General features: G+C 36.0%; 1 protein-coding gene across 1 annotated transcript in view; it reads right to left on the bottom strand.

The window, feature by feature from the left end:
• Positions 1–24,737, bottom strand: part of TRDN (triadin) — a 315,995-nt gene that overhangs the window by 123,107 nt on the left and 168,151 nt on the right. The window contains exons 13-16 of the mRNA XM_061207205.1: positions 16,679–16,732; positions 10,098–10,127; positions 1,073–1,102; positions 331–348 (exon numbers count right to left, since the gene is read on the bottom strand). Coding sequence (XP_061063188.1) covers positions 331–348; positions 1,073–1,102; positions 10,098–10,127; positions 16,679–16,732 — 132 coding nt within the window. The remainder of the gene's footprint in view (positions 1–330; positions 349–1,072; positions 1,103–10,097; positions 10,128–16,678; positions 16,733–24,737) is intronic.

Genomic DNA, 24,737 nt, shown 5'->3' with positions numbered 1-24,737 from the left:
TAACCAGATTACAGAGACTAAATTTCCACTAACATAATACAGTTTTGGTTAATGGAATTAAGTTATATTTTTTGGTTAAGACTGTGGATAATGTTATTAGACGATTGCATGAATTTGAAAAAGGACTCTAAGAAAGAGTGCCATGCTTTTCAGTCCACTCTGACCACCCCCTCCCCAGGTTGTATATTCTTTCATTCTGACAAAAAAAAAATAGAGTTCACATGCATAAAACAGAGAAAAGGGAGATTCAAAACCGCAAGTCTAAGTATTTTAGCAGGCCAATAGTAGCAGTAAAGAGAAAAAATATATAATTTGCATGCCTTTCCTTACTTTTTCCCTTGGGTAGTTCTGTTGAAAGAAATATAAACAGAAAGCCATTGCTCATGAAACTTTCAAAGATAAACATACTCCCTCAACACATTGATTAGACTGTAATGTTTCCAACGCCTCCCCCCATTCTCTCCCCTTAAATTTCTCAGTGTTGCTCGGAGGTATTGCTGATTATCATAGGTGTTTCCATAAGTTAATTGTAAAGCATTATTTGACAATGAACCTAGGATTATACTGTTTAACTATTTAAAATGATTTATATCTTGTAGTCTTCTTAAATGTATGTGAACACATAAACACCCTGTACACATAAACCCTTACGAACAAATACAAAAGACACAGGTATACTTGCCACATGATTTATGATTTTATTCAAGACTTAAAGGAACTACTCAGTTCCATCGATGCTGGTATATCCAAGATTAATTAAATTTATGCTTTCTAGCAAAGTAAATGCTTGTTACTGAACATCGTTCAATTTCTTGTCCAGCAAACATTTCTTTGAAAATAATTACTGTGAAAGGTAAACATAGGCAGTATTTATTTTTATTACTGCCAAATATTTCTCATAGCATTATTGCCAGGAAAGATTTGACTCTCTCTCTTTTTCTTTCTTTCTCAATATTTCTCTCTCTCTTTTTTATCCCATATTTAGTTTTTTCTTTTGTGTGACTCCTTTAAAAAGGAATGCTGCTTGGGGGTTCATTAATTATAAGACAGAAAAAGGAAACATTCCCAATACCTTCTGCAGTTGTTCTTGTTTTCTTGGAATCTGAAAATACAAATATAAATTAGCAGATAAGAAAAATCAACAACTGATAAGCTCACAACAAACTGTCCATACACTCTGAAATCATTTTCAATGAAATGGATTGATTGCATGTTTTATTTCTAGAATACGGGGCTTAAAGCGAAATTATTCTGTTTTTGAGAGGAGGAGTATTAGATTAAGGCAAGAAGTGAGAAACTTTTGATGTATAAAATATAGAAAAAATACAAAGGAAAATATCCACATCTAATTTGCATAGAAATTACACTGTGTCTATAGCAGCTAATGACCTTTTAATAAAAAGTCAAACTGGGCAGATATACTGTCTGTTTCTATAGAGATGGGTTGGAATCCATGAATTTAGTTGGCAATTTCTTTATTTGTTCACTCTATAGCAATCCTGGTGAAATGTATTGTACTCTCCTTGAATAATTGATGCATTTCCAATACAAACATTAACTTATATTGTAATGAAAAAGAAACAGGTGATGATGGCTCATGGGTTACTGACGAACATATCATTTATTTAGTAACTGCTATGTAGTAACACGCATTCAGTGGTCAAAAGCCATCTAATTCAATTTTTAGTCTTTTGGGTGTTCAGCCTATATCTGAGAAATTTATTATTTCCAGTATTTTTATACCATGAAACTGTCTGTTCCTATCACTTGAAATTAAAAACAAGTGTTTTTTTTAACTTTATTTTAGAATGGAGGCATCTTAAATTTTTGCTTAAAATATTTCATTCTGTATGTTCTGTTTTCTTACTTTTACCTCTTCTGTAACTTAGTTTTGAAATTATCTGAATATTACTGAAATTAGAATCAAAATAATGAACTATGAATTTATACTTGCAAAAGATAAACTGTTCTCTGGCTGACAATTATATGGCTTAGAACCTAGAGCAATAGATATTCACTAACAATTTGGAAGTTAATGAATCTGTGTGCCTTATAGTGATGTAGATGGATCATGATTATAGTTCCACAATGAAGTAATGGACCTAAAATGTTTGAAGATGACAGTGAGTAGGAGACTGTTCACAAAAGGCAGTTAGATGGTCAACTGAATTGTTTTATGAGAAAATGACAATCAGTAACAGTAATAGTGTGGTGAAAGTAATAACCTACTTCCACAGAAGTAGAAGCTGAAAACACATTTTAGAAGAGCGACCTGGGAAAAAAAATCTAGAAAGTCATTAAAATGAGCATACTTTTTGACACAGTAGTTCAACTTCTAGATTTCCAAGGAGAAACATGCAAAATTGTCATAAGAAAATCTTATAGGAAGATGCTTTGTTTGTGACATTGTTTTATACCTCTAAATAAGGGGAATATTAACCAGTACCCTCCATACAGTAGGGGAACTGTTCATGGGATTCATAGTATATCCACATAATAGAAAAACATGGTCATTAAAATGATGTTTTGCAACGTCTTCTTTCTGAATTTCTATTTTTCCTGTAATTGGGTTATGTTTCACGTTTAAGAGAAAAACAAACCTTATTTTTTAAAATAATATATCCTTGAAATGAAACACTTATTTATTGAGTAAACATTTATTAAACACTATTGTGTCCAGCATGGCTTAGTAAAAAGAATTTTTGACTAAATTTTTCTTAATACCTGCCACCTCACCCCAAAAACCCAATCTTTTTCTTGCTATTCATTTTCTCATCAGGAACTATAATGAAGTGGACCAAATTCATGATCTAAAACAAATGTGCTTTGCAAGCAATTTCTCATTCATTTCCTTGATGAGTAATTATCCTAATTAGGTAAGCAGTTAATTCAAATATTAGAAAAATATTATATAAAACAATTCCATATAAGAATGTGATAAATGTCATCTATCATCTTACTCATATGTCTAGCTATTTATTAATAATATGCAGTGGCCACTCTTTTGGAGACACAGATTCTCATACCACAACAGATGAAAGTATAAAGTGGATAGTTCAATGGCTAGCACGACTTATCAATTAGTTTGGCTCCAGTATACTGGGATAGGATTTCTGCCTGTCCAAGAGGTTCTGTGATCCTCATTGAGCAATCTTTTGAGCCCAGAGTACAGCCAATATGCAAAACACAGAAATATTATGGTGGGCACCTACAGTTGAAATACAGTTGAAGGTAACGCTTGGGAAGAATGTTTGAACAGACAGAGGCTAAAATGTGGCATATTAGGACAAGATTATTTCTAGACCCCCTATTTTTCAACTAGATGCTGGCATGGGGTAGGGGCGAAAAGCTTAATACAATATATGTAAGTCTGGAATGCCTGTTGTTTTTAATCTGTTTTTCTTTTCTCTGGTAATAAGAATTGATAAATATTGTATTAGATATCCATTGTTCTGTAATAAAAGAATAAAAATAACATGAAGTCCAGGCTCAGGTAAAGTATACCACTTACTGAGATAAAGAAAAGTATTTCATAAAGCAGAAATGTAAAAAAATAAGTCATGATCTAATCAAGCAGGTCTTTAAAGTTCAATATATTTGCTGTAAGAACTGGGAGCTGTAGTGAAATGTACTTAAAATGTCATCATAATTTCACGTCTTTTGGTTAGGAGTCAACAGAGCAGCAGACTTATACAAGTAAATACCTGAGCAACCAAAAAATATAATGCTTAAAATTGAAAGATCACATACTGACCCTAAAGAGCTATTAGTCCCAGCACTTAATACTCATGCTATTAAACTTCATTATGCCCTCTCAGCACTCTGCTGAAATGGCTTAAAAATATTATAAAGGCTTACTTGGTGAATATACCTCCCTAAAGGCCATCTGCCCAATAATCTGAACAACAGTCTTCTATTAAGAACATCGAGACCCACAGCAGCTGATTGAAAAGCAGTGATGTGTTTGCAATCTGTTCAATTCATCACTCACTCAACTTTAGCGATGTATCAGGTATGGTCTATTATGTTCATGAATGACGCCAGAGGAAAAAGAAATACCAATTCATATTGAAGGGAAAAATTAACTCTCTGATAGTCTAATAAATCAGGTAATGAAGTATGCCGTGTGTGTGTGTGTGTCACTTGCCAATTGGCATCCTTATTCAATTACAATAACAGAAACTTTGCATTGTTCTTCAGCATGATTCCTCTTCAGATCTCAATGATGAAGCCCTAGAATTTAGGACTAATTCTCACATGCATTCAACTCTACTTGGTCTTGCCCTAGTTACAGTAAATAATAAATCTCATCTGGCTAGTTCTCAATGGAGCTGTATTCTTCAGAAGATAACCTGTGTTGAAAAACCCACAGGCTTGAGGACTTCCCTGGTGGTACAGTGGTTAAGAATCCACCTGCCAATGCAGGGGACACGCGTTCAATCCCTGGTCCAGGAAGATCCCACATGCCACGGAGCAACTAAGCCCATGCACCACAACTACTGAGCCTGAGCTCTAGAGCCCACAAGCCACAACTACTGAGCCCGCGTGCCACAACTACTGAAGCCCACGTGCCTAGAGCCTGTGCTCCGCAACAAGAGAAGGCACCGCAATGAGAAACCCATGCATGGCAATGAAGAGTAGGCTCCACTCGCCACAACTAGAGAAAGCCCCGGTGCAGGAACGAAGACCCAATGCAGCCAAATATAAATAAATAAAATAAATAAATTTATACAAAAAAAAACCCACAGGCTTTCCAACCCCTAGGATTTCGTCGACGAAGCTGAGGTTAGTTGAATGAGATCTACCTAGATCTGCTAGTGCAACTCAAGTAGCAGCTAACGATCATATACACTTAAGATAAAATTGTTAGTAATTGACTATAAATTCCCAGACCTAAAAAGCTCACTATAATACAACTCCCAATTTGAAAAAAAAATCCTCTCTTGCCTGGGATATGAAAATTTGAGTGCCTACTCTTATTTCTTATGGCTATAATATTTATCTTAAGAGTCCTAGATATTACTGATTCATTCACAGAATAAATATTTGTTGAGCAATGTACAAACTAAGGAAATATGTTAGTTCCTGTAGGGGATAAAATTGAATTAGACATGGTCCCTTTAGTCAAAAGTCTTAAGGTCAAGTAGAATAGAAGGAAAATGATGCAAGTAATATGAAGTACAAGGGGCATGAAATAAACAATACTAAGGAAGTACACAAAAACTCTGAAGGGAGATTATAAATGAAAGAGAAAAAATATTTAATTTGGAGGGTCAGACAGACATCCTAGAACAGTGGTCCCCAACCTTTTTGGCACCAGGGACGGGTTTCGTGGAAGACAATTTTTCCACGGACGAGGTGGGTGGGGGATGGTTCAGGCGGTAATGCAAGTAATAGGGAGCAGTGGGGAGCGACCGATGAAGCTTTGCTCGCTCGCCTGCCACTCACCTCCTGCTGTGCGGCCTGGTTCCCCAGGGGGTTGGGGACCCTGGTCCTAGAGGGAAGAGAATTTATCTTGAGCCCTAAGAACACTGAGTATTCATAGAAGGAAAAGGAAAGGGTAAGATCTATTATGAAAATAGCAGGGACAATGGCTAGACAGCACATTGTATATGTAAAATTGAAAGTGACAGTATGCATGAAATACATAATATATAAAGGAAGAAACTGGGTGGGAGAGTAGGGTGCAGGTTCCACCACGGTGCCCTGGTGGCTTTGCACTAGCCATATATGCCATTCAGGCAAAGATCTGAACCACAGCTAATTCTGAGTCTGGCAGGATGTCTTGTGATCCTTCAAGAACTTAAGGGGATGGGAGGCCTATGAGGACTTTCTATGAGGTCATCTTCCACATGCCTCTCTGTCTCTCCTGGAGGTTGTCATGAGACAACTTCTCATCACCTCCTGGGTCCTCCTGCCGAGAACCCTTTGAGAACAGACCTGCAGACCACTGGCTGTAGTCCAGATTTGAGTCCTCAGCAAAAAGGTGTCCCTAACTTGTGTTGAATTATCTGGTGTGTTGAAGTTTTGGTGTGTGGGACAAGGACAATGAAGAGCTGGCACCTTTAGATACCCTTGCTTTTGCTGGCCATGAAAGTAATAAATTGTCTCAATCTCAAAAGAGATCATTGTATTTTTACTGGTGGAATTTGTCAGGCCTTGGCTTTGACTTTGCCTTGATATGTGCTTGACAGGAGGTCAGGAAACACTCTGTGGGGACTTAAATTACAGGTTAAGGCTTGTAGACTATGTTCTGTGGTCAGTGTGGTGCCTATTTTAAATAGGTAATGACATAAAGTGTTTCATGAAGTCAGTTCAGTATTTTGGAAGAAAATATTTAGGGAAAACATTACAGGCAGAATGATTACTTAGGTCAGAGATACTCAAATTTTTTTATCTCAGGACTCCTTTAAAAATCTTAACAATTGTAAAGGACCCCAAACAGCTTTTATTTATGTAGGCTGTATCTACGACATTTATAATTTTAAAAAATAAAGTTGATAATATTTTAAAATATATAAATATATATTTATTCATTAAAAAAATTTAAAACCTGTTACCTGTCACCGTAAACATACTTTTTATGACAAATACATTTTCCAATACCAAAAAAAATGATGAGATGAAGGACTTTGTTTTACACTTTTGTGAATCTCCTTAATGTCTGGCAAAGATAGTTGGATTCGCATATCTCCTTAAGCATTCATTCTGTTGCAATATCACACATTATGTAGCTTCTGGAAAACTCTAGTGCACACTCATGAGAGAATGAGAGTTAGAAGGAAATGATAAATCCATGTTTTTATAAATATATTTTTGATCTTGCAGAACCACTGAAAAGGTCTCAGGTACTTCCAGTGGTCCTTGACCACATCTTGAGAACCTCTGATTTTCAAGATCGTTTCCCTGGTTCATGCAAGAGGTTAGTAAGACCAACATGAGGTCACAAACGAGGATGTGAGGTCGCAACTGAAGGAATGGAGGCTGTGAGTGAAGATTAGCTTTTCTAATTACTTTAGGATGGATTAGACAAGAGAGTTTAGTCAAATTAAAAATTCCGGAGGACTAAATTTTAGTGGCAAAGGAAAAACAGGAGTCAAAGTTTACACTACAATTTGAGTCCTGGTGTCTGCAAAGAGAATGGGACGACTCTATAAGAAGAAATAAAGGAATAAGCATATGTTTATAAAGAAAAACATAATTTGATTAGGACTTTGACTTTGAGAACCTGATGGACAGTAAGAACGTGTGTTAATAAATCACAAGGAAAGTGTCTGCCGAGGGAGAAAGAGTGGCAACTTCAGTAGAAAAAAGTCTCGTCACAGAAGGATCTCAGCTGAACATTTATTCAGAAATGTTACTCTACTTAGGCTAAGATATGCTTGCTCTGACACCAAAACTGCTAACAACAGTAAACTTGATGGGCAAAGCTCAATGGAGCCAAGGGTCTCTCTTGCTAAGTTTTGTGAAAGAGATTTGATGAGACATGCTGTAATAAGATCTTAGTATGAACAGCAAATCTTCAGAGTTCACTAATGCAAGAAGCTCTTTGTGGCCTGATGCCTGCTTATCATAAAGAAGTTCATATACACTTTTATTTCTGTGTTTTAAAATTCACCACAAAAACTTCTCAAGAGCATTCTAATTAAATCCTTGAAACCCCCCTTATTCTCTTTTTCTTCAGGAAAGTTGTCAACCATTAGTATCTTTGACTATATCCAAAAAGGTTGAACGTGAATAAACTTTGTGTAAAATAAAATACTGAAAATCCAAATTGTATGCCACCTGATGATTTGTATTAAACTTGCCTCATTTGAGGAAAAATGTGCTTCCTGCCTCTACGGAAAAGATTTCTATAATCTTTATTGAGATCATCGAAAATAAGAAACAAGAACCAGGAAGCTTAAGTCCATATACCTCCTCTGCTTTGCTTAAAAGAAGATACAGAGAGGGAAATAGGAACTCGTGAAATGTAAAATCAAGCCACTGCCTAGAACAGCTGGCCATTAAGCCTATTCTCCTACTATACATTGAGAGCAATGAAAATTACGCTGAATAGTTTTTATCTTAAATATCATCATCTTACCAATTTAAAAAGTTTTCCAAACAAGAGATGAGAGATAATCTATGAAACCCTTTGGAAATGACAATTTAATAATAATGATGATGATAGTGATGGTAATATTAAGAAATAGTCAGGAGTATATGTTTTATATATTTCACAGCTGGTGATGGACACTGGATTACTTGAATCTCCAAGGGCAAAGCTCTGCTTGGGCTCCCCAGGCTCTTCCAAAAATTGTCCATTGCATATGGACAATTTTGCAGAAAAGTGAAAAAAGCCACATAATTCAGGAAAAACAGAACCAAGCATAGCAATGAGGGGAAAAAAATACATATAAAGCTTATAGCTGTGAATTGTAACTTGACTACTGTTTCATATACCCAAAAGTCTTCTAATACTTTGGTTTGAATGCCAATGAGTGGAAAAATAACTGTTCATATTACTCCTTTACCTAAATCAAATGGCAAATTGTTCTTTATTCAGAAGAAGGAAGGATGGAGGGAAGATAAACATCTTTGAACACTTACTATCTGTCAAAAGCTGTGTCAGGAACTTACTATCTCTTTTTTCTTGTAAGGTCTCTGTATACACACCACAATGTTGATCATATAAATGATATAATTTCCAAAATGCACTGAAATATTTGCTATGTGTATATGGGGAATTAATACTGATTTCTATGCCTTTATAATAAACACAGTGATATATGTATTAGTTGACTTTTATGATACTATGTTTTTTTTCTCCTAGGTAAGTAATAACCAACTAAAATATTTTCTCCTTCTCAGATCTATTGACTCTTAGATTCTTGTTTAACAGAAGCAGAATGTGACTCCCAAGCTATCATGACTATGAAATTCTGATGATACTAAATATAAAATATAACACGTTTTCTTATTTTTACTCAGATCATATGAACACTAATTAGAATATAATTGTCATTTTCAAAGTCATAAGTGATTGCTTATATCTACATGCTATTTTTACTGAGAAAATAAGCCTAGATTAATTAACAGTAGTGATAGCTAGAGACCCTATCGAAGAGTAGTCAGGCTGTGCATTAGAAACATCTCTAAATAGATTCACAGTGACTTAGAAGGCCTTAACATTCCCATCAACTTGAATAAAGTTTAGAGAGTTTTCTTCTTGACTATAGGCCCCTGACCACCCTTTTAGCAGAGCATTTACTTTAGAAAACTGGCAGTTGTAAACTCTTTCTCTGTCCCTTTGAAACATAAATCTTCTACAACCAGAAATATCTTTCTCAAGATCTGCAAGACATCACTTTGAAACATAATCATCAAAGGAGATAGCAGTCCTATACCCCAGTCTCTGTGGAAGGGTAGGAGCTTCATTTCATAGGAAATTAAAAAACCCAGATGGCCTCATCACATTGACCAGCTCCCACCCCAAACCCACCAACATCCTCCAGTGCTTTTCTACGAGCTCACACCAGAACTTTAAAACTCTCATTTTTGTTTCAGCGGAGTCGAGTTCAATTTCTCCTCTTGTAAACAGACTTGACCCCTATCGCAATAGTCTTGAATAAAGTCTCTCTTGCCTGTATAAGTCCATCAGGTGCAGTCTCTTTTTGACAGCAGGGAATAAATGACTCCATATCAAGACATCCTGACAAAGGGAGGTGGAGTGCAAGTGATGGACTATGACTTATTTTCAACATAATGAACAAAATAACATGAGTTGCTTGTCAGTGTGTCAATATGAGAAAATGGGTCTGTATTTTACGTATTTTTGAAATTTGATAAAATTGCTAATGAAATAGGAGGCCCGGGATTTTGAGAGGTTGTGTTTTACCCCCTGTATACTGAGAAAGATTAGATTAAAATTACTTTTTAAAAAAGTAGTTCACTCTTTCGTGTGAAGCGATGTTCTAGAAAAAACACATTCACACAAAATGTATGCACATAATAGATCCAAAGTAAACACAGACAAGCTGGCAGTCAAAATTCAACTCTGATTATTGGTAAATTGTTCACACAAAAAGCATAGTGGAACTTTGCATAAAACATACCTTCCTTCTTTTCATCTTTTTTAGTTGCTGCTGAAATAAGGGAAAGAAAATAGTGTTAAAACATATTAAATAACCATTCCTCAGAAAACTGAGAATATGAGGATGTAGTGCATATATTCATAAACTTAGTGGTTATCAATGCACAAATTAATTCATCCAAATCTGAAATAAGAGAATAAATTGAAAATATTATTTCATATAAAGTTTTTCTTTTAATTCAGATATAAACATAAAACCAAAAAAGGAGAATAAAAATATATTGTTACACAGACAAGAAGTTAAAATAATAAGTATGTGTTTAGCATAATTCCATTTTAGGTTTGAAATTGTTATATCTGACCAAACCACAATCACTTCTAAAATAAAAGGAATAGATCTATGCAAAAAATAAATGGAGTCCATAAATTATCTGTGCCTAGTTACCGAAGAATTATATACCAGTTTATTTTACATAGTTACAATAACAGTGTATAAAATGTATCATTTCAGAAAGTTAATGAAAATCCCACCCTCCTTTTAGCAAATGTATATCATCATTTACATAGAGAAAAGGCACGGCACACTTTAATTACCTTTGAATTCTGACTTCCTCTGTGGTGGAATTCATCTAATCCTAGATCATGAGTCTAAACTAGGATCCAAGTTGTAGTTTATGTGTGTTACTGGAAGGGAGCATTTGGGGGAGGCTCAGTCATCTTGGAATTGTTCCAAGCAAACCTATGATGTCTTAAGCCACATTAACTGAATCAGAGGTCATGTACATCCCTTAAGGTAATTCCTCCTGTGAATTTGGGGGACCACTTTCAACCAACATCCAGGACTACATTGGATCTATATTCTGTTCTACAATTGCCAAAACACTTTCATGTACATCCTCTCTTTGGTCTTCATAACAACCTTTTAAGAAAGGCAGCCCAGAGCAAGAAACTAAGCCTTAGAGACATCAAATGATTTACACATGTTCACATAGTGAGCAAGAAGCAGAATTAGGTATAAAAATCAGGAACAAAAGACTGAAAGGGAATATATTTAAATTTATTATTTTAATGTATTACAGGCCTTTTAAAATCTGTTTTCTAAATGTTATTAATATACCATTACTTTCAGAGTAAAAAAGTAAATTTACGAGCAAATTAATTCTACTTTGTCACATTTGTTTCTTTTTAATGGAGTTTTAATTAATAGCATACAAAATGTAGAGAGGATTTATATCTATAATGTTTTTAAGTTAAGAAATTTGCCTATTCCAATGATATAATGAGGAGAGTAATAAAGATAACTAAAATGAATTAAAGGATATGGACACTGTCGGATAGATTTCAAAGCCACCAGGCATTATTTCAGCAAACCCTTTGGGTTTGACTCAATAGACTTATTTGTAGTTAGTTCTTCGCTTTACAAATAAGAATTTCCTTCAAGAAGCACCATAATTTTCAAAATCACCCACCATGTATACATTTGATTTTGGAATTCACTTGAATTTTACCTGGAGCTTGTAGAATAAGGACAAGAATTGAAATGGTGTTGTCCTTTCAGATGTTGCAAAAGAGGAATTTACTTTGTTTTTCTATGGGAGATTGTCTCCACAATATCTCCCATAATTTAAGTCATAACCTCTCTCAAGTTGGGTCAAAGGGTGAAGGTAGAGGGCTCTTTCAAGAAAAACAAAATAAAATGACACAAAATCACAAATGAAAAATTGCTGTGGTCCTTCCCAGGGTCCTGGGAGGGTCTCTGGCAAGGGAGTGGCCCTGATCCCTAACTTCATCAGTTGAGCAATAAACCCACTCTTTCTGAGGCGCAACCAATGCCAGAAAGAAGACTGAGAACATGAACACACTTTGAAGAACCATCATCTCTTATGAATTCCACAGAGAAGAAAAGCTCTGAAACAAATTTCTCAAAGAAGTGGCAAAATCTTTTGCAGCTACTTTGAATTTTTTTGACTCCTAAATAATCCAAGAAGAACGATGTGCACATGTGCACGTGGGTGTGCAGGTATGTGGGTATTACACACTTTCCTCTTCCCCATTCTAACATCATTAAATAATTTCAGCCCTTAACTTTACAGTAACAGAGAAAAGAGCTGAACCAAGGAGTTTGACTTATTCCTTCATAACTGACACTGGCTTTGCTTCTTGCCCTGTATCCCTTGAAGATTGGTGGGTTTTACTCACTGTCATCTGGAAAGCCATGTGATCTGTCAAGCTGGATTCCGGCCCAGAAGTTAATCAAAACCAGGGTTTCAGGGTCCAACTGTTTCCAGAATGGTTTTGTAACTTTTGTTCATGTGTCCCACTGCTGGCACTCAATTCAGCTCACCTGACTCTAATCTATTTAACTGGATTACAATGGCTGGATGACTGATTTACTGAGTGGGAGTGATTCTTAACTATTTAGCTCTTGTTTTTCACATCATAATGAGACTGTAATGAACCCTGAAATCTCCACCAAAAAACTGTTAGAACTAATAAATCAGTTTAGTAAAGTTGCAGGATACAGGATTAATATACAGAAATCTGCTGCTTTTCTATGCACTAATAATGAACTATCAGAAAGAGAAAGCAAGAAAACAATCCTGTTTAAGATTGCATCAAAAAGAATAAAATACCTAGGAATAAGCTTAACCAAGGAGGTGAAAGACCTATACTCTGAAAACTATAAAACACTGATAAAGCAATATGAAAATGATACAAAGAAATGGAAAGATGCCCCATGTTCTTGAATTGGAAAACTTAATATTGTAAAAATGTCCATACTACACAAAGCAATATACAGATTTAATGCAAACCCTATCAAAATACCCATGACATTTTTCATAGAACTAGAACAAATAATCCTAAAATTTATATGGAACCACAAAAGACCCCGAATAGCCAAAGCAATCTTGAGACTGCAATGGCTAATATTTTAGTTATTTTGTTCTTTTTTTTCTCTAATAGATGGCATACTTTTAATGTTTGCTTTGAGACCAAAAGGAAAAAAAATACACTGAAATACACTAACACAGATGCATATAGACCCATCTTTTTTTTAAATGAGAAATAAGTTTACTGTTTAAGCCACCCATGATATTCTGTTATAGCAGTCCAAACTAAGATAACATGTGAATCTACAATTATCTCAGTAGTTGAAAGGAAATAGAGATACCATTTTCCTGGCTCAGTGTACTGTCCCCCTTTCCAAATGTACACCCACCCACCCACAGGACTCCACATGCACATCCCTAGATTTATGCACAGAGTAAGATCCAATACCCTGGTACATCATGAGAGGTAAGTGGCAGCACCACACCAGAGTATCAACTGCAGTATCTTGAGATGGGAATTTAGGAAATATTTGATGTAGACCCATCTTTTAAGGCGAGTTCCATTATGGTTCCTGTCCTCACTCGGGCATTTCATTCTCAACAGGTGTCTTCCTAGCTGTTACACCTAACTGATTAAAAAATGATCCTGGGGCTTCCCTGGTGGCGCAGACTTCCCTGGGAGTCTGCCTGCCAGTGCAGGGGACACGGGTTCGAGACCTGGTCCGGGAGGATCCCACATGCCGCGGAGCAGCTAAGCCCGTGAGCCACAACTACTGAGCCTGCGCTCTGGAGCCCGCGAGCCACAACTGCTGAAGCCTGGGCGCCTGGAGCCCGTGCTCCGCAGCGGGAGAGGTCACCGCAATGAGAGGCCCACGCACCGCAATGAAGAGTGGCACCCGCTCGCTGCAACTGGAGGAAGCCCACGCGCAGCAATGAAGACCCAACACAGCCAAAAATAAAAATAAATAAAATAAATAAATTTATATAAAAAAAAAAAGATTCCTTATTTCTCTCCTTCCTTTCCCCATTTTGGTCTATATTCCATTCCTGCACCACAACTTATTGTGTAATATCTATTAACTAGATTGATATCCCATCTAAGTTCTAACTGGCTACAGAAAAATCATTGCCTGGATAACAATCCGTCTGCTCAACATAAACCTGCCCAAAAGTGAATCCTCTTCTTTTTCCTTAAGCTCATTCCTTCCCCTGGGACTTATCACTATGACAATTACAATGATCCTATTCACCAACACTCGAAAGCTCAGTACCATTTTTATTTTTTCCTTGTTTCATCTGTATAGTTTATCAAATATTATGTCTTCAAAATGTTCACCTTATTTGCATTTCTCTAAAGTCATTTGCACCATCCTAGCTGAGGTTATTGTCTCATGTCCTGATAATGACAACAACCTTTCATAATTATCGCTAACTCTTTATATCTACTTAAGTCATCCACTTACTAGCAATGCTTTTTTTTCTTCCAGTTTATTTTTTAGTCATGCTACAAACTCAAGTCACCCCTCATCCATGAGGAATCCCTCTTACTGAAAATCACTTTGTCTTAATTCTTTGGCATTTATTATCTCTACAATTCAATTCAGCACTACAAGATATTCAATTTGTGTTGTTACTTAAATTTCTCATATCTCCAAATTGTAATCTCCCGTAGTGTAAAGACATTTATGTCATTGTCTTCTCAGTGCCTCCAAACTCTTTGTTAAAATAATTTTTTAAGTACTTCCAAAAAAGAATGCTATATCTTAATTATAATTAATATGTACATATATACATAATTTATATAAAACTAGGGTTTAAATAGTTCCTTTGTTATAAAAGTAAAAAAAATAAATAAATGAAGAGATATACTCTAACTTTTACCCCACTATAAACATCATTGTCAATTTTGTCACTGTATCTATCAAAATTATCAGTCTCTGCTATAGCAGGATTGCCATTGTGTTTAAGCTGTCTCCACATGGAGTACTTGCAAATATTAATTACTCCTATGCATAATTTAATTATGCAGCTGTGGTGTTATAAAACTTGTCTACAAAAGGTCTACTGAGTATGTGCACAACACAAGTGACATTTATCCCTGTTTGGTGTGTCCCTGCTTTGATGTGTCATTACAATTTAGTGAACATACTCTTGCCTTGTACACTGTTCTCAATCAGCACTTTCATCTAATCTCATAAAAGGATAGTTTTACAAGCCTTCGAAACTCTACCTGATTATTCACTCAACAATAAATGCTTTATTCTGAAAGCGTTAAGTTCTGAGTCTGCCTAATCCAATGTACTTGGAATGTAAAAGTGAAGAGCCCATGGCCCCAAGCTCAAATCTGAAGCAGATTTCCAGGTATCTCTTCAATTCTCTCCCCTGAACTCCTCTAATAGGAGGCTGAAGTAACACTAAGTGCCTGCCTCGAGTCATAGTTTCACACCTACCATGACCTTCAGAAGCCTCAGTTAAAACAGACTGTGCCAGGCTATTGTGCTTTTTTATGAGAACATATATGCATTAACTGCAGTAATTCTTGAACTAGGTAGTCATTCACTTAAGGAATCCGCTCTGAGCTGCATTTTCATGAATAGAAAACACAAAAGTGATGATAATATTTGCCCTGCTTTTCTACCTACCATAATATTAATGACATTCCTGATCAGAACTCTTCTAAAGAAGAATCAGTTTTGTTGAGCAACCCAATGATCAAATGAAAACTAAAACCTTGTATCATAGTTCTTAACCATTCTAGCACATATACTTTATAAACAACATGATTGGGTCAAATGGCTAGTCAAGCCATTTTACCAATATTTACTGGGATGATTCTGTACATCGTTGGGTCCAGGATTAAATGTAACAGAAAATTTTGGATCAGATGGAATCATGTCATGTGCTGAGAAGTCTGCTACAGGGCCTTCTGCACAGAAACAAATGTACCACCACCTAAATGCATCTCCTTTATTGGTCAATGCGGTATAATGTGGCAAAGGAGAAAAAATAAAGATTTTCTCCAGTAAATATTTTACTTTTTCTTTCCTAAGAGTGTTCTATAAAGTGCACAATGGAGTTAGAGTAGCTTTCTCAAAGGATGTGATTTCAGGTGATAGTTAAAAAATAACATTACAGGAAAATTATTTTAAAGAAGTACTCTTCCCAAACTGATGATTTAAAGAATCAATATATTTTCTAAAGTTCTCTTAAACAAAACCACTTTTGATGTCCCAAAGATATTAGTGAGTGATAAAACAAATTTTCTCAGATGGCTCATAAAAGCTAGGATTACTTTGTAGTCATATCTGATTTTTGCAGTCTCAATATACAGATGAAGTAGTATTAATTTAATAACATTCTGACTGAATTTTCTAGTATGACACAAATTAAAATGCATAACTAAAAACATTGGAAATTTTATATATTTGGGTATCTCTATCTGTCCATCATATTATCTTCCATGTATCAATTAATCCATGGTTTATTTTTGGATGTACAAGTAAAAGCTCAATGACAAACCTGGAGTCAAGATACGAATTCTCGGGTCATTCAGTGTCTCCTCTGCAAATGTGGCATTACTCTCAGTTGCACTTTCTCCAATTACTAAATAAACTCTTGAAATGTGCATCTTCATGCAACAACAAAATGTTTTCTATAATAACCCAGCAGATGGTGCTATTCTGCAATAAACAGCTTCGGCTATTGTCAATAAAGTGTTACTGTAAGTTTTTTTAAAAAAAGCAATAGAATTTTTAAGTGTTTTATTGCCTACCTTGTGCTGCAATTTTTATTGTCCCTTGTTTGGCTTCTGGGACTTTGCCAGGATCTTATGAAAAAAAAAAAGAGACATAAATAAATTACCATGAAGTACTATTTCAGAAGGATATATAACAACAAAAAAAGGAAAAATTATAAAAAAACAAACATAAAAACACTGCCCTTGGCACTCAGAATTTTTGTTAAGAAATGAACACAATTATTAGGAGAACCGCTGAGAATTCGGCTTACCGAGACAGAAATAAAGTAACTGAACCAAATAAAATCATAAAATAAAGTTTCCCAAAACTATTTTGCTTCACTGTTAACTGACCATGGAATACTTTGCATTCGTTTAGCACCTGAATTTGATTTTTTAAATTTATTTATTTATTTATTTTTGGCTGCATTGGGTCTTTGTTGCTGCACGTGGGCTTTCTCTACTTGGGGTGACCTGGGGCTACTCTTCATTGCGATGTGTGGGCTTCTCATTGCGGTGGCTTCTCTTGTTACTGAGCACGGGCTCTAGGTGTGCAGGCTTCAGTAGTTGTGGCAGGTGGGCTCAGTAGTTGTGGCTTGCAGGCTCTAGAGTGCAGGCTCAGTAGTTGTGGCGCATGGGCTTACATGCTCTGTGGCATGTGGGATCTTCCTGGACCAGGGCTCAAACCCGTGTCCCCTGCATTGGCAGGCAGATTCTCAACCACTGCACCACCAAGGAAGCCCTTAGCACCTGAATTTGTAAATCTCAGAATTCTTCGTATATTATTAGCCCTTTGAAATGCATGGAGCATTAAGACATAAATAAAGTGGCTCACTGAAGGTCACTGAGTAACTAATAAGAGAACAAAGCCCAGAACAACCAAATTCCAGGATAAGCTTTTGACCTAAGATGTCATTCCTTACACTGTTGTGGTGCCCATCAACTATAACCATGGCCCTGGGCAACAATATGTGTTGTGAGAGTATGAGCAAGTTTCATTTTGAATCTTTCTTCCCTCTTGTCTTAGGGGGTTTTGTTGGTTGTTTTTTTTTTTTCTTTGTTCAGAATGTTCTCTTTAAAGAAACGGGGTACCAAGAAAACCTCACTTATACCATAGACATTTAAATATATTATTTGATTAATTAGCATGAAAATAAAGGAGAAATAAAGATTTTAAAAGCAATGGATCATTTCACATTTCACTAAGTAATTGTTCATGATTGTCTTTACTAAGTTTTCAATAATTGAATTATCATTTAACAACATGGGAAGGAAGATTTGGTCATTTGTTTTAGGTATTAATATTTATTTGCTCATTTAGCACATATTTATTTAGGACCTATTATTTGTATGTACTAAGCTAGGTGTAAATGTAGTAGTTGATACACATATATATTATAATCTTTCATTTAATTATCATCAAATGTTGATTACAGGTTAATATTATAATCCTAGTTAGAATTATAAAATAACAAGATTGCATCAGAATAACTTGGTCAAGAATCATAAGCAAAGAATCAATGTTTCATTGGCCAAACACCAGAGGTTTAATTTCTAATTCATGCTTTACCTCTTGTTGGTGAGATAATTATTCATTTGTATTATAATCATGATACAAAAATAGTAATTTTTCATCCTGTTTTTATATATAAGAAATATTATTTATCCACATATATGGTTTACATTATTCCTAAATTTATTTCTTAAGACAAAATATCTTTTGTCAAAATTAAATTGAGTCCTTTCTACCTATGATCTTTTTATTATTAATTTCTTTATTCCTGGAGGAACATGCAACTATCATGTTAGTGCTACCTTTGTCACATCTAGAATAGTTGGTCTCAAATCAGAATTAATCAAGATTTACATACAGATAGTGAATTCTAACTAATATATTTCTAAGTATTACTCTACCCTATAACTAGCATTTAGTGGGTACTTAATAAATAATTGGTGAATGAAAAGGTGGATGAAAGGATACAAGAATACATAGGAAAGATCATCAAAAGTACCCTAAACTGCCTAGGTGTTTTACTACTTCAAGATCTCAACAAATCAGAGAACTGTAGAGTAGTTCTCATTAAAAAAAAAGATTTTAAAAATAGTTGTCAGTAAAGTACCTTAGCATTTTTATAGTCAAATTTCCACCTATCTTTTCTCTCTCTCTTTTTTTTTTTTAATGTCTTCTTAGACCACTGATTCTAAATGAGTTCTCCATGCCTAAGATTCTATTGGGCCACCCGGTATACCCAATTGTGAATTATGGAGAGCTTTTCTTAGGGCCTTATTAATAACTTCTCCCATTGATCATTCGGTTCCTCTGTCAGCCTCTAATCTATTGAGGACACATGCAGAGGTGATCACATTAGACATCTGCTAGTGTACAGTATTTCTATTTTCAAAACCAACGCTTTAAGAAGGAAGCAACTCTGAGACCATAATGTACATTAAGAAGGCCAGACAAAAACTACACAAGAGTGAAAACAGACAGAAGGCATATTCTCAAGGTGCTGACCTGATTCCTCAACATAATATTGATGAGAAAATGACCCAGAGCAGGCGGAAGAAGAGGAGAAAATGGCAGCTTTTCAGGTCTTGCTGTCTCTAAGCTGAACCTGGTCACCTTTTTTGAGCAAAGGAAAGAGCCCTGGGATGTGAAGAAAAGGAGAAAACAGTCATACACCGAGCCGTGTGGATGAAAGGCTCTTGGTGCTCCAGCCAGGCATCAGGGCTGTGCCTCTGAGGTGGGAGAGCCAACTTCAGGACACTGGTCCACAAGAGACCTCCCAGCTCCACGTAATACCAAACGGCGAAAATCTCTCACAGATCTCCATCTCAACATCAAGACCCAGCTTCACTCAACGACCAGCAAGCTACAGTGCTGGACACCCTATGCCAAACAACTAGCAAGACAGGAACACAGCCCCATCCACTAACAGAAAGGCTGCCTAAAATCATAATAAGGTCACAGACACCCCAAAACACACCACCAGACGTGGACGAGCCCACCAGAAAGACAACATCCAGCCTCATCCACCAGAACACAGGCACTAGTTCCCTCCACCAGGAAACCTACACAACCCACTGAACCAACCTTAGCCACTGGGGACAGATACCAAAAACAATGGGAACTACGAACCTGCAGCCTGTGAAAAGGAGACCCCAAACACAGTAAGATAAGCAAAATGAGAAGACAGAAAAACACACAGCAGATGAAGGAGCAGGGTCAAAACACACCAGACCTAACAAATGAAGAGGAAATAGGTAGTCTACCTGAAAAAGAATTCAGAATAATGATAGTAAGGATGATCCAAAATCTTGGAAATAGACAAAATGCAAGAAACATTTAACAAGGACGTAGAAGAACTAAAGAGGAACCAAGCAACGATGAAAAGCACAATAAATGAAACTAAAAATACTCTAGATGGGATCAATAGCAGAATAACTGAGGCAGAAGAACGGATAAGTGACCTGGAAGATAAAATGGTGGAAATAACTACTGCAGACCAGAATAAAGAAAAAAGAATGAAAAGAACTGAGGACAGTCTCAGAGACCTCTGGGACAACATTAAACGCACCAACATTCGAATTATAGGGGTCCCAGAAGAAGAAGAGAAAAAGAAAGGGACTGAGAAAATACTTGAAGAGATTATAGTTGAAAACTTCCCTAATATGGGAAAGGAAATAGTTAATCAAGTCCTGGAAGCACAGAGAGTCCCATACAGGATAAATCCAAGGAGAAACACACCAAGACACATATTAATCAAACTATCAAAAATTAAATATAAAGAAAACATATTAAAAGCAGCAAGGGAAAAACAACAAATAACACACAAGGGCATCCCCATAAGGTTAACAGCTGATCTTTCAGCAGAAACTCTGCAAGCCAGAAGGGAGTGGCAGGATATACTTAAAGTGATGAAGGAGAAAAACCTACAACCAAGATTACTCTACCCAGCAAGGATCTCATTCAGATTTGATGGAGAAATTAAAACCTTTACAGACAAGCAAAAGCTGAGAGAGTTCAGCACCACCAAACCAGCTTTACAACAAATGCTAAAGGAACTTCTCTAGGCAAGAAACACAAGAGAAGGAAAACACCTACAATAACAAACCCAAAACATTTAAGAAAATGGGAATAGGAACATACATATCGATAATTACCTTAAATGTAAATGGATTAAATGCTCCCACCAAAAGACACAGACTGGCTGAATGGATACAAAAACAAGACCCATATATATGCTGTCTACAAGAGACCCACTTCAGACCTAGAGACACATACAGACTGAAAGTGAGGGGATGGAAAAAGATATTCCATGCAAATGGAAATCAAAAGAAACCTGGAGTAGCAATTCTCATATCAGACAAAATAGACTTTAAAATAAAGACTATTACAAGAGACAAAGAAGGACACTATATAATGATCAAGGGATCGATCCAAGAGGAAGGTATAACAATTGTAAATATTTATGCACCCAACATAGGAGCACCTCAATACATAAGGCAAATACTAACAGCCCTAAAAGGGGAAATCGACAGTAACACAATCATAGTAGGGGACTTTAACACCCCACTTTCACCAATGGACAGATCATCCAAAATGAAAATAAATAAGGAAACACAAGCTTTAAATGATACATTAAACAAGATGGACTTAATTGATATTTATAGGACATTCCACCCAAAAACAACAGAATACACATTTTTCTCAAGTGCTCATGGAACATTCTCCAGGATAGATCATATCTTGGGTCACAAATCAAGCCTTGGTAAATTTAAAAAAATTGAAATCGTATCAAGTATCTTTTCCGACCACAATGTTATGAGACTAGATATCAATTACAGTAAAAGATCTGTAAAAAATACAAACACATGGAGGCTACACAATACACTACTTAATAACGAAGTGATCACTGAAGAAATCAAAGGGGAAATCAAAAAATACCTAGAAACAAATGACCATGGAGACACGACGATCCAAAACCTATGGGATGCAGCAAAAGCAGTTCTAAGAGGGAAGTTTATAGCAATACAAGCCTACATCAAGAAACAGGAAACATCTCGAATAAACAACCTAACCTTGCACCTAAAGCAATTAGAGAAAGAAGAACAAAAAAACCCCAAAGCTAGCAGAAGGAAAGAAATCATAAAGATCAGATCAGAAATAAATGAAAAACAAATGAAGGAAACAATAGCAAAAATCAATGAAACTAAAAGCTGGTTCTTTGAGAAGATAAACAAAATTGATAAACCATTAGCCAGACTCATCAAGAGAAAAAGGGAGAAGACTCAAATTAATAGAATTAGAAATGAAAAAGGAGAAGTAACCACTGACACTGCAGAAATACAAACGATCATGAGAGATTACTACAAGCAACTCTATGCCAATAAAATGGACAACCTGGAAGAAATGGACAGATTCTTAGAAATGCACAACCTGCCAAGACTGAACCAGGAAGAAATAGAAAATACGAACAGACCAATCACAAGCACTGAAATTGAAACTGTGATTAAAAATCTTCCAACACACAAAAGCCCAGCACCAGATGGCTTCACAGGCGAATTCTATCAAACATTTAGAGAAGAGCTAACACCTATCCTTCTCAAACTCTTCCAAAATATTGCAGAGGGAGGAACACTCCCCAACTCATTCTACGAGGCCACCATCACCCTGATACCAAAACCAGACAAAGATGTCACAAAGAAAGAAAACTACAGGCTAATATCACTGATGAACATAGATGCAAAAATCCTCAACAAAATACTAGCAAACAGAATCCAACAGCACATTAAAAGGATTATACACCATGATCAAGTGGGGTTTATTCCAGGAATGCAAGGATTCTTCAATATACGCAAATCAATCAACGTGATACATCATATTAACAAACTGAAGGAGAAAAACCATATGATCATCTCAATAGATGCAGAGAAAGCTTTCGACAAAATTCAACACCCATTTATGATAAAAGTCCTGCAGAAAGTAGGCATAGAGGGAACTTTCCTCAACATAATAAAGGCCGTATATGACAAACCCACAGCCAACATTGTCCTCAATGGTGAAAAACTGAAACCGTTTCCACTAAGATCAGGAACAAGACAAGGTTGCCCACTCTCACCACTATTATTCAACATAGTTTTGGAAGTGTTAGCCACAGCAATCAGAGAAGAAAAAGAAATAAAAGGAATCCAAATCGGAAAAGAAGAAGTAAAGCTGTCACTGTTTGCAGATGACGTGATACTATACATAGAGAATCCAAAAGATGCTACCAGAAAACTACTAGAGCTAATCAATGAATTTGGTAAAGTAGCAGGATACAAAATTAATGCACAGAAATCTCTTGCATTCCTGTATACTAATGATGAAAAATCTGAAAGTGAAATTAAGAAAACACTCCCGTTTACCATTGCAACAAAAAGAATAAAATATCTAGGAATAAACCTACCTAAGGAGACAAAAGACCTGTATGCAGAAAATTATAGGACACTGATGAAAGAAATTAAAGATGATACAAATAGATGGAGAGATATACCATGTTCCTGGATTGGAAGAATCAACATTGTGAAAATGACTCTGCTACCCAAAGCAATCTACAGATTCAATGCAATCCCTATCAAACTACCACTGGCATTTTTCACAGAACTAGAACAAAAAATTTCACAATTTGTATGGAAACACAAAAGACCCCGAATAGCCAAAGCAATCTTGAGAACGAAAAATGGAGCTGGAGGAATCAGGCTCCCTCACTTCAGACTATATTACAAAGCTACAGTAATCAAGACAGTTTGGTACTGGCACAAAAACAGAAATATAGATCAATGGAACAGGATAGAAAGCCCAGAGATAAGCCCACGCACATATGGTTACCTTATCTTTGATAAAGGAGGTAAGCATATACAGTGGAGAAAAGACAGCCTCTTCAATAAGTGGTGCTGGGAAAATTGGACAGGTACATGTAAAAGTATGAAATTAGAACACTCCCTGACACCATACACAAAAATAAACTCAAAATGGATTAAAGACCTAAGTGTAAGGCCAGACACTATCAAACTCTTAGAGGAAAACATAGGCAGAACACTCTATGACATAAATCACAGCAAGATCCTTTTTGACCCAGCTCCTAGAGAAATGGAAATAAAAACACAAATAAACAAATGGGACCTAATGAAACCTAAAAGCTTTTGCACAGCAAAGGAAACCATAAACAAGACCAAAAGACAACCCTCAGAATGGGAGAAAATATTTGCAAATGAAGCAACTGACAAAGGATGAATCTCCAAGATTTACAAGCAGCTCATGCAGCTCAATAACAAAAAAATGAACAACCCAATCCAAAAATGGGCAGAAGACCTAAATAGACATTTCTCCAAAGAAGATATACAGATTGCCAACAGACACATGAAAGAATGCTCAACACCATTAATCATTAGAGAAATGCAAACCAAAACTACAATGAGTTATCATCTCACACCAGTCAGAATGGCCATCATCAAAAAATCTAGAAACAATAAATGCTGGAGAGGGTGTGGAGAAAAGGGAACACTCTTGCACTGTTGGTGGGAATGTAAATTGATACAGCCACTATGGAGAACAGTATGGAGGTTCCTTAAAAAACTAAAAATAGAACTACCATACGACCCAGCAATCCCACTACTGGGCATATACCCTGAGAAAACCATAATTCAGAAAGAGTCATGTACCAAAATATTCATTGCAGCTCTGTTTACAATAGCCAGGACATGGAAGCAACCTAGGTGTCCATCATCGGATGAATGGATAAAGAAGATGTGGCACATATATACAATGGAATATTACTCAGCCATAAAAAGAAATGAAATGGAGGTATTTGTAATGAGGTGGATGGAGTTAGAGTCTGTCATACAGAGTGAAGTAAGTCAGAAAGAGAAAAAGAAATACAGTATGCTAACACATATATATGGAATCTAAGAAAAAAAAAAAAAAAAAAAGGTCATGAAGAACCTAGTGGCAAGATGGGAATAAAGACACAGACCTACTAGAGAATGGACTTGAGGATATGGGGAGGGGGAGGGGTGAGATGTGGCGGGGTGGGAGAGTGTCATGGACATATAT

Source organism: Eubalaena glacialis, chromosome 12 (assembly GCF_028564815.1).
Source record: "Eubalaena glacialis isolate mEubGla1 chromosome 12, mEubGla1.1.hap2.+ XY, whole genome shotgun sequence".
NCBI lineage: Eukaryota > Metazoa > Chordata > Mammalia > Artiodactyla > Balaenidae > Eubalaena > Eubalaena glacialis.
The sequence above is the reverse complement of the archived record's forward strand: the minus strand, read 5'-3'. Positions and strand labels throughout refer to the sequence as shown.